Source organism: Saccostrea echinata, unplaced genomic scaffold (assembly GCF_033153115.1).
Source record: "Saccostrea echinata isolate AGI-Se365-2 ecotype Australia unplaced genomic scaffold, CSIRO_AGI_Sech_v1 ptg000001l, whole genome shotgun sequence".
NCBI classification, from domain to species: domain Eukaryota; kingdom Metazoa; phylum Mollusca; class Bivalvia; order Ostreida; family Ostreidae; genus Saccostrea; species Saccostrea echinata.
In genome coordinates, this window is record NW_026889750.1 from 18,538,328 (window position 1) to 18,551,390 (window position 13,063).

The following is a 13,063-nucleotide window of genomic DNA, read 5'->3' on the forward strand; positions in this document are numbered from 1 at the left end:
AAGTGTGTTGTAAAAAAGCTATCCGAAATCGTGCAGAATATGTAAAAAAGCGACTTGTGTGGTGCAAACTGAATAGAAAGAAGACTGTAAATGAACACTGGAATAAAGTTATCTTTAGTGACGAGTGTAAGGTGGAATTGGGAATGGATAAACGTATTCTTGTTTAAATTGGAGACGACCCATAGAAGAGTGGACACCCCCTTACTTGAATCACGAGTCAAATGATCTGGGGTTGCATTACGTACGAAGGTATGGGAACAATAACTTGTAAATGGTCACATTAAGAGCCATTCTCTGTAATGACTTGAACTTTTATATAGTAGCTGTGGCACGCATAGTCTCAGAATTTCTCCAAACTCTCTATGATAAAAGTCTTTGATACCGTAAACTCAAATCGGGCAAAAATTGGTTGCTACGTTTCATGGTTACCATAGCAACATGTCCTGAAGTTTGAAAAATGGCATTTTTCAACATCTTCAGAGTCCCATAGTTAACGTTTGCAGCAAAGCAAACAAGTGGCAATGACTGTTTCTGAAAGTTGAAGGCCTGGTGTCTTAAATGCATGATAAACATGTTTGGTAAATCATCTATAACATACGTTACTATGGAAACGAAGTATTCAAAAGTAATAATTTTGTTCATTTAATTTTATGAAGTCATACACTTAAGAATAAAAACAATTATAGGTTGAAATGCAAGCAAATAATAGAGAAGAGATCCTTGTAACATATACCAAGGACAAAATATGATATTGCTTATAGGTTGGCAATGGTTGCCATGGTTTTAATACCACGAAGGGATTTTAAATTTACTCTCTTAGTGTTTTAATCTTATCCTTTCTTTTTAAAAAGCATATTTCTATATAACTGATAATCAGTTTTTAAAGGCCTTGGTGTGACCCTAATTTTCACACTTCAAAAAATTCAATTTCAATTCTTTAAATAGTGCGTTGCTATGGAAATAAGGCGAAAAAACATGCATAAAAATCTGAAAAATACTCTGTTTCCTTGGATACGTACCGTTGTATGTAGATTCCCAAAACTTTAATGATTGATATATGTGAACAACTAACCTGACTTTCAATTTTGACCATCACCCAATCTCTAAATGGATGCAGAAAGATGGCACATAAGGTCTAATATTGACAAAAAATTAACAAAATCGAACATTTTCTCTCCTTGGTAACCATAGCAACAGTGTTGTATTTTTCAACAACCTTTATCAATATATGATATTCAACTTTAGTTCTACGAGATAAGTACTATTCAAGGTGATTCAAATGATATTTTTCTTGATTAAAAGGTTAGTAAATTCCTAAAGCAGCAAAAAAATATCACTTTAAACAACTAGTACGTCGTTTCCATGGTTACACTGCAAAGTAACAATTAATCTCAATTTTTCGTATGTTGTCGGTGTTGCAAGGTCCTAAGGATCCATATGTGCCAGTCATGAATTTTATTGTTTTCCCTCACGATAGTAGCATTAACCCAATCATAGCAACAGATTTTGCATGGTGACATTGTGTTACCATGGCAACCATGAAAGTTATTTTTAGAATAATATTGCCAATACCTAATTACATGAGGTCAAATATTTTTCATTGTTTTTCTTACTTTGTTGATTGAGTTTGATCATGTAACATCTATCATTTGTGGCTAAAGAGCGTTTTTCAGCATTTTTCAGCATCTAAAATGTATTCCAAATGTACCCATGGTTACCATTTACTTAGAGATAAATTCTAAATAGTTTCTTTATAGCATAAGTGGCAACAAGGTGTCATGTCTTTGGGAGAATGGTTTGTTTGTTTTTCTTAGTCTTTATTAAGGCTTTATAAAGATTTAAAGTGGCTGAAAATCTCAATTTTTTCAACTTTTCTGGCTGTTACCATGGCAACCAAGACACATAGCAACGAAATTTTATTTGATATATCTTGTGTCAAGTTGTAATAATGGGCAAAGTTTCATCAAAATCGGTGACCATGCGTGGCAAAGAAGTTTAAGTGGTTACAGAGAATCGCTATTAATGCTGCAAAATATATAGATATCATTGAATTACGTCTGGCCAGTAATTGATCGTCATTTCCTGGATAACAATTATATATTTCAAGATGACAATGCTCAGGTCCATCGAGCCCGAACTGTCAAAGAATACATGGAAGAAAACCACATTAACTCAAACTGCATGGAATGGCCAGCCCAAAGTCTAGACATTAATATAATTGAAAATGTGTGGCGAAAATTAAACTTGAACTGCAAAAACAGGTCCATGCCATTACGAGCGTTGCTAGAGGAAACAATTCGGAACATCTGGGTAGAGATGACTTAGATTTCATCAGAAATTTATACCATTCTATCCCCAAGCGAATCCAGACTGTAATTAAAGCTAAGGGAAACATAACAAATTAGGTAGGTCAGTAATCATTAATTTGTATTTTGACAAGAGATGAAAACTGGCACTCGTGGCACTCGCCTCACGTCTCAAGACAACCGACATCTTGGAATTATCTTCACTTTTGGCACGCGTCTCTACGTATATAGCAACAACAGAGAAACTGGTGTGAAAACGTTTAAACGTGTAGCTATAAAGTCAAAATAAAAATAAGTACTCGCATTGCATTTTCCTGTAAAGTTGATGGAGGATGGTCAGTTTGGTTATCTTGGTCCCCTTGTTCTAGTAGCTGTGGAACTGGAGGGTTGAGAACACGTGCACGGACATGTAACAACCCCGTGCCTTCCAATGGCGGGAAGAATTGTACTGGTGATGTGTATCAAATGCAGATCTGTCCTACAGTAAACTGTCCAGGTGAGATTTTAAATAGTGTAAATATATTTTGGGAATGAACTAAATTCAGTTTAGATACGAAGCAAAGAGCTAGGTTCACTTTATGCATAAAATGGCCCTGTAGATATACCAATTTATTGACTAAATTCCCATTTTCAACATAATTATAAAGTAGAGACTTAGTGCTTTCAGTTTATACAACAGAATTTCCTTTTAAGAGTCCAGGCATTGAAAAACAGGTTGTGTGAAATTGCAATGTTATTGAATTTCGCAGAAAACAGGTGTTTTTGAGAACCTTCAGCAAAGAATTAAAATATGAGCACACCCCTTGATCCAAAAATTATAATATGTTTTATAATCTTCATTAACAGTTCTTTTACAATATATTTACACATTTTGGATCGGAGGTTGTGCTGTATATGAAATATTGAAAAAAGGCATCATAATTTGGCTATTTTTGAAGAAATATTCAGGATATGTGAATAATGACGCAATTCATGACGTCATAATACATTGACTAGAAAGAAAATTACGTCATTTTCAGTAGATATTCATTAACCAAGTGCTCAAGTATTATTTATTGCCTTGTTGACTAAAACTATACAGTTTTGAATTTTCAGAAATTCGCAGGGCCAAAAAAGGCCCTAAGTGGCTCTTGCTCTTGCTCTTTAAGGCTGTTTTGAACTCAAGTAAAATTTCAAGCTATATATGTCCTATATATTGATAAATAAAGTTAATTATTTACAATTATATTTTCATTAGATATGAACTCGAAGTAATAGACACTGCACAGAGTCTGCCAATTTGCATATTTGGATCTTTCACCGATTGTAGACAGAAATGGAAAACTAACAACAAAAAAACTATACCCACTATCATGCCAATGGCTAGGTTACCGTTTTTAACTACGGATTTCTTCGATTATCTGATCAAGAAAGAGGGTGTGACCGGTCGACTGGGGATGCTAACTCCTCCCAGGCACCTCTGGTGTTTCCAGAGTCTTGCCCTTTTCACGATTTGTATTGTTTACTTATGTATGAGATTAATCACAGTTCGTTGTCTTCATCTTTTTCATTACTTATATCTGTCTGTTTGTCTGTTTGTCAGTTTCTATTAATAAAAAGAAATGCAGGGTGTGGATTTATCATGACTGCACAGAACAATTTGGTTTAAAGAATAGCTCGATTGCATTTTGGGTCACACGGCAAAAGATGAGGCTTCTTTTTACATAAATAAATATATTAGTGCTATCTTTTTTTTTGGTACTGAATCGCGTTGTAATAGTTTGGATTTCATTTTTTTTACTGGCATACAAACTGAAATGTAAAAAACTGGACTGACGAAGTTTCATTTTGGACATTTTGGACATTTTCTGATCATGACAAGGAGCACACGGCGGGTGTGACCGGTCGGCAGAGGATGCTCACTCCTCCATGGCACCTGATCCCACCTCTGATGTCTTAGAGGTCCGTGTTTGCTCTGCTCCTATTTTGTAATGTTTAATGGACATTTGAGCTCGAAAACTGTACGTTATCTCCACATATTTCACATTCTCAGATTCTTACTATGTTTTAAATGTCCCTGCCCAGTTAAGTTTACGCGGTAGCTTTCTCTCTTCAAGAAAAATGAACAATCTGCACAAGACGAAATGGTCTACCAACACATCCGCTCCTGGTATATTTTGAATAGTTCATATTGTATTAAACGACTTCATGATGTGGTTTTTGTGAAAGTTATGATGTGAATTTTTTTTATATTTAATTGCTGTTTTATGACGAACTGGCTTGATTTTATGACCTATGGATTAATGATACAAGTAAAAACTTTTTTTCTTTAAAAAGATAAGCTTTATTAAGAAATATTTTAATGTTGCATAATATTAAGCATTAGATAATCTAAATGCTGAAGCATATGGTGAATTTTACTCTGAAGATGTTTTTCTGAGAAGAAAAGCGACATTTAACATTAAAAAAAATACCAGTGCATTTAGGAGAAGAAATTTCAAAGTATTTCTGCATTCCTTTGAAGAAATAGGACACAATCCATATTGACTTTAATAGTTTTCTTTTTCCATTAACAGTTAAAAGGAGACATTAATACTTTCATGTCTGCACATTACTTCGAAAATTAGTGAAGTGCAAGAAAAATGTTATCAAATTTGATTAATTTCTTTTGGCACTTAATGACGAACAGAAAAAAAACTAAATGAAATTTTAATGCAATTATTCAACACTCCACAAGCTTCATTTAGCTTTTTTTCTCAAATTGATACTATACAAAGTAAATTATTATTATACAACCCTGTTATGAACAAAACATTAACTGTTTCTTGTATTTTGTTTCCATGAAAGTTATTTCATTAGAGCTTTTCTTGTGACTGGTAATACAATAAGTATTTTCAAGCTGTTACCATGTCCCTTTTCTGCCGATTGACGTTTACTTAAATTATACTCTCAATAATTAAGTGAACGGTGGTTGGAGTTCATGGGATGCATGGGGGACATGCGATGTAACTTGTGGAAGAGGCATACAGATTCGTACACGAAATTGTTCCAATCCGACACCAGCACATGGAGGCATTAAATGTCCAAATGACTCGGCTGAAATGAGGGCATGCAATGCCAGTTCTTGTGCTGGTATGTACGTACAATAATTTGCAAATAAAAAATCAGAGCTTAATTTCTAAAGTTTAGCCAGAAACTACATTAATTCCTGAATCGAAAACAAAATATCGGAAGGATTGATTTGTTTTTCTTGTGATAAAGTTGACGGTCTCTGGTCGGATTGGATGCCATGGTCCAAATGTTCCAAGACGTGTGATACTGGTGTAAGAACACGGGCACGTTCTTGTGATAACCCTGCTCCTTCTAATGGCGGGAAAAGTTGTACTGGGGACCAATATGCTATACAGACGTGTTCTCTTATTCCGTGTCCAGGTTTGTATTGCACATTTGAAATCATATCTGTATATTAAGTTCAAATTCGATTCAGAATATTGAGTACAGTGAATCAGAAAGAACTGCAACAGTGTTTAGATAAACATTACCTTTTTTTAGTCGATGGTAGTTGGACAGACTGGACTTCATGGTCCACATGCTCAGCGTCGTGTGGGGGCGGGACACAGATACGTTCACGAAACTGTAGTAACCCTGCCCCTTCCGATGGTGGAAACGACTGTGTTGGAAATCAGAATGAGGGTCGTGCTTGTTCCTCTTCATTGTGTCCTGGTATATTATACTTAATTTTTTGATATTGTTTAAGGTGTCTGTCCTTAATATCCAAACAATGATGGGATTTTTTTTTTCCAATTTTCTAATATTTACTTATACAATGAGACAAAGAAATAGAGTGGGAAGATATTGTCCTTCGTTAAATGATTGAAATATTTATCAAGTTGATGGCGGTTGGTCACAGTGGATGAAGTGGTCCCCTTGTTCTAGTTCGTGTGGCAACGGAACAAAAACACGTGCTCGTTCGTGCACTAATCCAACGCCATCGCAGAGTGGAAAAGATTGTGTTGGAAATGCGTATGAAATGGAACCCTGTTCACATAATTGCCCTGGTGAGCAAGGCATTTTTTAAAACAATATTCATAAATTCTTTTGAGGACACACGCAGCTTAATTTTGAATTTCATTTTCTCATTTTCTATAAGTAAAGAGTTTCAGAAGCAACTCTTTTGATATTGCACACCTCTTATGAAACATTTTTTTTAGGAAATTTCAGCTAAAATTATATATTTAGTCATTTTTGTATATTTATTATAAAAAAAAACACAAGGATTTTCATAATTTGATATGTTTTCAAAACCCCTGGTTATGTATGCTGATTTTTTTTTTATCGGAGACCATCTGATAAAACTATAATTTTAAATTTATTAGTTTTTGAAAATAACCAGTAGAGAACTATGTTGTAAGATACGTTGCGTATGTTCTTAAGCATTCAATAAATTTTAGATAAAAAATACAGTTTAAGTTTACTTTTCTTTCGACACTTTAAGTGAACGGTGGTTGGACCCAATGGGCAACGTGGAGCACGTGCAGTGTAACTTGTGCAACCGGAGTAGAAACTCGTAAACGAAATTGTTCTAATCCGGTACCAGCACACGGGGGAACTCAGTGTCCAGGAGACTCTATAGAAATGAGACAATGCAATGCAAGTGCCTGCAGTGGTAAATATTGTGTTTGCAGTCTGTATTCCGACGTAAAAAAAAAATGAAGGTCAAGATGGTAACTTTACTTAATAAAGTAAGTTTGACTTTTAAAGTTGACGGCAATTGGACCAACTGGATGCCGTGGTCCCCTTGTTCCAAGACGTGTGGAGGCGGCGTTAGAACACGTGCGCGTATGTGCAGCAATCCTGCTCCTTTGTACGGTGGTCAAGACTGTGCGGGGAGCCCATACGATATGCAACCATGTCCTGTGAATCCGTGTCCTAGTAAGTACTACTAGTATACAATGTCTCCATATATTATGTCCTTTGAATTTTGCAGGAAAGTTTATATTTTTTTTGAACGCAGCAAACATTTTTAAAACAATTTTTTAAGTTGATGGTAACTGGACAGATTGGACTGCATGGTCTACGTGTTCTACATCATGCGGAGGCGGGACAGAGTCAAGGTCGCGAAACTGTAGTAACCCTGCTCCTTCCGGTGGTGGAAACAAATGTGCTGGAAATCACCAAGAAAGTCGTACTTGTTCTCCATTGCCTTGCCTCGGTAAAACTTTTTTGATGATTGTATCCTCTCGTATCAGTTGAATATTCCAGCGAGGATTTTATTATTTTTTGGATCGCCAAAGTTCCATACTGTTATGAAGACCGATGCAGTTATTAATGCATGTATAATAGTATTTAGTGCATATTTCTAGTTTGTATGTTTATCTAATGAAATTTTTATTTTCTTATTTTTTATTTTTCTGGATACCCTGTAATTATCTATTATGTATCAGTGGGATGTTTTTACTAGTATTAAGGCTATCTGCTGCTCTGCTGTTGCGACTTATTTATAAATCAGAATCAATATATCGATCCCAAAGTATTTTGCAGCAATAATTACCTTTACATATGATGTATAAATACTTTGATTGATTACATTGTTGCTAGTTTTTTCCCCTAATATACATCTGTTATATATCTTATCGTAATTCCCTATTTTTATGTCTTGCTATAATAACCAAGTTTAAGATTTATAAATGTTTAGCTGTATGAGATATCTTTTTTTTAATTTTCAAGTTGACGGTGGTTGGTCACAATGGATGCAATGGACCACTTGCTCCAGCACATGTGGCAACGGAACAAAGACCCGTGCTCGTGCCTGTGATAATCCTGCGCCATCTATTCATGGGAAAGATTGCGTTGGAGATTCATACGAAACAGAACCCTGTATGAAAGTGTGTGCGGGTGAGCTAATCTGTTCTTTATGTGTAACTGTGGGTCTGAAAAGCATTAAAGGACTGGGCTTAGAATAATCATTACCAAATTTGAGATCTTGCATGATTTTTATGTCAATTTTGGATTGTTGTATATGATGGACTCCATTAATTATCAGCTAAGACTAATATCAACAAAAAATTTCCTTTAATTTGTTATTATACATAGTGTACAACCGTTCACGGTAGCTGAGTCGGTAGAGCGTTCGCTCCGTGATCGGGAGGTCGTGAGTTCGAATCTCGGCCGCGACTGACCTAAGTCGATAAAAAATGGGTAGCAACTGTTCCTTCGCCATGCGCTCGGCACTTTGAAGTGAAAGTTGCGGGTCCTTCGGATGAGACCTTAAAAACCGAGGTCCCGTGTCACGGCAAGCGTTGGCACGATAAAGATCCCTCACTGCTCAATGGCCCTGAGTGCCGAGTAAAGGTCTAAATTTGAAGCCCTTCACCAGCATATGGTGACGTCTCTATATGAGTGAAAAATTCTCGAATGGGACGTAAAACAACATACAATCAATCAATCAATATACATAGTGTACAGGATGTACGGGTAATGCATGGATAATAAATACATGTACATGCTTTACTTAGGCCAGATCACAGTTTCAATTCTCGATATCCAAAAGTGTTTAGATCATGAGTATCTCAAGTATATGATAATTAAATATCTCTAGTGGACGGCGGTTGGAGCCCTTGGGGTGGGTGGCGCAAGTGTAGTGTAACTTGTGGAATAGGTGTAGAAACTCGTACTCGAAACTGCTCAAATCCACCGCCAGCAAACGGGGGGACTCAATGTCCTGGGGATCCGACAGAGGCAAGGACATGCAATGCAGGCGATTGTGCTAGTATGTATCTTATTCACACTTTTTATTCTGTAATCTACTTCTTTGCTTGTTTATGTGTTTTTATTCTCATGTACATGTAAGTAAGGCACTATTTTTCTCATCGGAAGTTGATGGAGGATGGTCCAATTGGATGGCTTGGTCCACCTGTATGAAGTCGTGTGGAGATAGTGTACAGTCACGTGCTCGTTTCTGTACTAATCCCACCCCTTCTCACGGGGGAAGAGATTGTGCTGGCAGTCAATATGAAATGAAAAACTGTAATACAGGACCATGTCCAGGTAATTGCCTTATATTTAACAGTATTCAGAAAGTATGCAATTCCAAAATGAAATACATGTAAATAAATAAGAATTCGAAAGGAAAGAAATACGTGTATCGATATTTAACAGTACACTTTGGGTTGGCTTGTCCATTTATAAAATTATATCACTGTTAACAAGACCATGTTTTCCAAATAAATATTGTTTAACGAGACTATGCAAAAAATCTCGTTTGTATAGTATTTTCACAATCTCGTCAAAAAGTGGGACGTCTGACAATATGAGTTTTCATGAAATTTGTATCTCCCAAGGTGTTTTGTAATGCAAGAAACACTGATGTACATGTCGACATTTTTACGATTTTCGTAAGAAATTATTTTTTCTTTAAATAATTGAACCATAGCAACTTTACAAATCCTGTAGCAAAATATGTAACATTGTGCAGCATATCTCCAAGACTTACCCCGTGAAAGGGACTCTTAAAGGAATGTTAAGAAAATGAACATAAGGAAAACACACCAAATCCCTTCCCTTTTCGGGTAGGACTTCAAAAAGAAAACAAATAGTGAGATACATTTCATGCACCAAGAAGCAAAATGCACATATTCAAGTCTTCCTGTATCACTTTAGTTGACGTTTGGTCTACCTGGGGAGTTTGGTCTACCTGTAGTGTAACGTGTGGACGAGGAGTCAGTACAAGAAGCCGTAATTGTACCCACTCTACTGGATCTACTCTAGTCACTGGACATTCATGCAATGGTACTGACAAAGAAAGGAAGGAATGTAACACCACTCATTGTAAGATATATGTATAGTGTTTTAATATAAACTATAAGTAAGCTTCAGGCAATAGAAAAATGTGAATCAAAGTATAATCTATAATATCTGCCACATGTATTTGAACAGAAATTTTATTGTGCAAAGTTACTATTTTACAATGTTTTCTTTTCTTTTCAAAAGGTCCATGTCATGATAAATTGAGTAGCTGCGCCCAAGATAAAGATACTTTGTGCTCAGACACCAGTTTCCAACATTTGTGTCAACTATCTTGTGGATTATGTGGTATATAAATGTGTTATTCGCAGAGCCTTTGTTCATATTGCTAGTGTAAATATTAGAATACTCCCTTCCTCTGTACTGCTATTGGATTTTACACTCAGTCAGACAAATATTAAAGATGAAAAGAAATCTTTGTTGCCTCCTAATTTTTGTCTAACCTCTAACTTTAGGGTTATTGTCAGTCTCTTTCTAAACTACTTAATACATGCACGAACCTTTCTGAGTGAAGGAAAACAATAATCACGATACCAACTTAACTAGCGCTCCATAGATCCCTCGATAGTTCTTGTCACGTGACTTTAGGTATATTTTCTGAGACAACCGGACTGGTAAATTACTTCTCCTTATAAAATGACAAATTGAAATAATCAAATACATTTGTATCTATTCTATGAGGTCTGTACTTGAAAGAGTTGAGAATGAACATCTTTTGTATGTCAGAAGCAACCGCTTTTAGAAATTTGAAACCAAGAGGAAGCATGCATACTCCAATGTAGTAGATGAATTATTTAAAATATTTCACAATTTATCTTTCTGTGTTGGATGTTATTCATTTTGAACATTCTCGTATAAAATGCTTCGATTTGTCACAAAGATGCGGAAACATAATTCCATCACTGACGAAATCTTTGGACTAAATTTCTGGAAAGGAAATTATTGTGATAGAACTTCAACAAGGTTGGTTCACTCTTACCGAAGAATTTTTACAAAGATATTTTTTTAGTCTCAGCTTCAATTGTTTCTTACATTGTTTGTGACAAAAGCACCTTGTGGAAGGGTTTAAGCAAAATCAACAAATAACAGAAGTGTCGAATAAAAATAATTGTATTTCATATTCCAAGACAAATTCAGTGAGAAAGCTAGAATAAATTGCTTTGTCCTTGTAGTTCCTTGTAGAAAGGATTAACAATTTAGACTAAGAATATTCATTCTGACCAGCATTGAAACATCATAGGGATTCGTCGGTTGTCAGATTTTGATCCCAGAACATGAATTTGAATTAACTGGGGTCGTAGAATACAGAAACCACCGAATAATATATTACTTTATAGTATTTTTAAAAAAAGGGCGAGTTTATACATAGCTGTATGTGTTTAAAGTTACGAAATCAATAGAAGAGAGGGTATTGTTGACTTGCTTTCATTTAAATCCAGTCAAAAGGTTCAACAAATTTACTACAGTCCACATATGTTTCAGCAGATTGAAAGAGACTTGCAGTATATATATGAACGACCACATATCACATACAGCAATGTCGCTGTTTGTAGCGTTTTCAGATCCTTGAAATACAGAGAGACAATTAATTTAGAAAGGGATATATCATATGAAGAAGATACATACGGGTACAAATATATACAAGGTTTATTGATAGGGAAATTGTAATTTGTCGTTTGTAAAGTTATTTGACCTTAAAATCAATCTCCATAGTTATTGATGGGCATTGGTCCACTTGGGAAGCATGGTCCGCTTGCAGCGTCACCTGTGGGAATTCAAGTGTGCGGCAGCGTAACCGTCAGTGTGACAATCCCGCGCCGGTCAACGGGAAACCGTGTGAAGGCCTGCATTCTGAGATAACATTCTGCAATGTAACATCCTGTCCTGGTAATATTAACTTCACAGTAATTTTGGCAAGGTATCTCATTCTTTGAATTATTCACGCAAAAATAACGCGCTGTGTTAGGGTTCGAAGAATCTACAAATTGCTTGCTCAGTTGCTTTGAATGTTATTACCTCGAAATGTACATGTGAAGTTGTCTTTTAGAGATATCATTAGATCTACATTGAAATCGTTTATAATCCTACTTTTAGTTGGCCCAGATTGTCCCACTTGTGATGTGAACTTAAACTGCAAATGGAACGCTACATGTGATGAATCCGAAACGTGTATGATTAGGTCGTTCTCAAATACAGCCTTCTCTGTTCATTGTTCGAAGGTGAGACAATTTTACGGCAAACATTCTTCTGAACAACAAATTAGAATTTTAAGAATATAGGTATTTTCTTGTAGACATAAAAATTATTGTTACACATAGTATATGTTATTTTTCTGGTTTATTGCAGAAAGTGGACTGCGAATTCGAAAAGACAGCCTTGAAAGCGGGGGAAATATTTTGCTGTGATGATCGAATTTGTTTGACAAATACACTTGGCGTATAGTAGATTGCTTACTATTTTCCATTTCGACACGTTCTGAAAATTTCTAGAATAATCCAGAATAAAAATACTCATGTTTCTTTCATGTAACCTCTAGAATAACTCTAGAATAATGCAGATTAAAAATACTCATGTTTCTTAATACTATTTTTGTATTGCCTCTATTTGCTGTTGAACAATAAATTTAAACTTGTAATTAATTTTTTCTTGAAAAAAAATGTCTGTGAAGTGTCTTAAATAACAAAGAAAAGCAGACACTTTCATCACTCTTCCTAAACATGTATTCTATAACTATTTCTAAATTATTATACCCCGCATTAGCGAAAGCGAGGGACATTAAATCTTATTCTCCTCTCTGTCAGTCTGTCACGGAAGCATTAACCTTGGATATAACTTGTGAATGAGAAAAGATAGGACTTACGTATTTCATATGTACAGTACTTTTGATAAAAGTTTTCCAAATGTATCATGATTTTTAATCCGGTGACTTTGACCATGAAATATGACCTACTTTTCAAATATTTTAACATTGGTGA

At 35.4% G+C, this 13,063-nt stretch overlaps 1 protein-coding gene across 1 annotated transcript; it reads left to right on the top strand.

Annotated features, from left to right (window-relative positions):
- Nucleotides 1-2,107: 2,107 nt before the first annotated feature.
- On the top strand, nt 2,108-12,696 carry LOC133195289 (SCO-spondin-like). The gene is made up of 17 exons (XM_061331143.1): nt 2,108-2,121; nt 2,579-2,802; nt 5,247-5,417; nt 5,547-5,717; nt 5,838-6,008; nt 6,176-6,343; nt 6,781-6,951; nt 7,047-7,217; nt 7,327-7,497; nt 8,013-8,180; nt 8,884-9,054; nt 9,162-9,332; nt 9,945-10,112; nt 10,275-10,376; nt 11,802-11,975; nt 12,183-12,307; nt 12,435-12,696. The coding sequence occupies exons 1-17, from the start codon at nt 2,108-2,110 to the stop codon at nt 12,528-12,530; spliced, it is 2,607 nt and encodes an 868-aa protein (XP_061187127.1). The 3' UTR covers nt 12,531-12,696.
- Nucleotides 12,697-13,063: the final 367 nt, after the last annotated feature.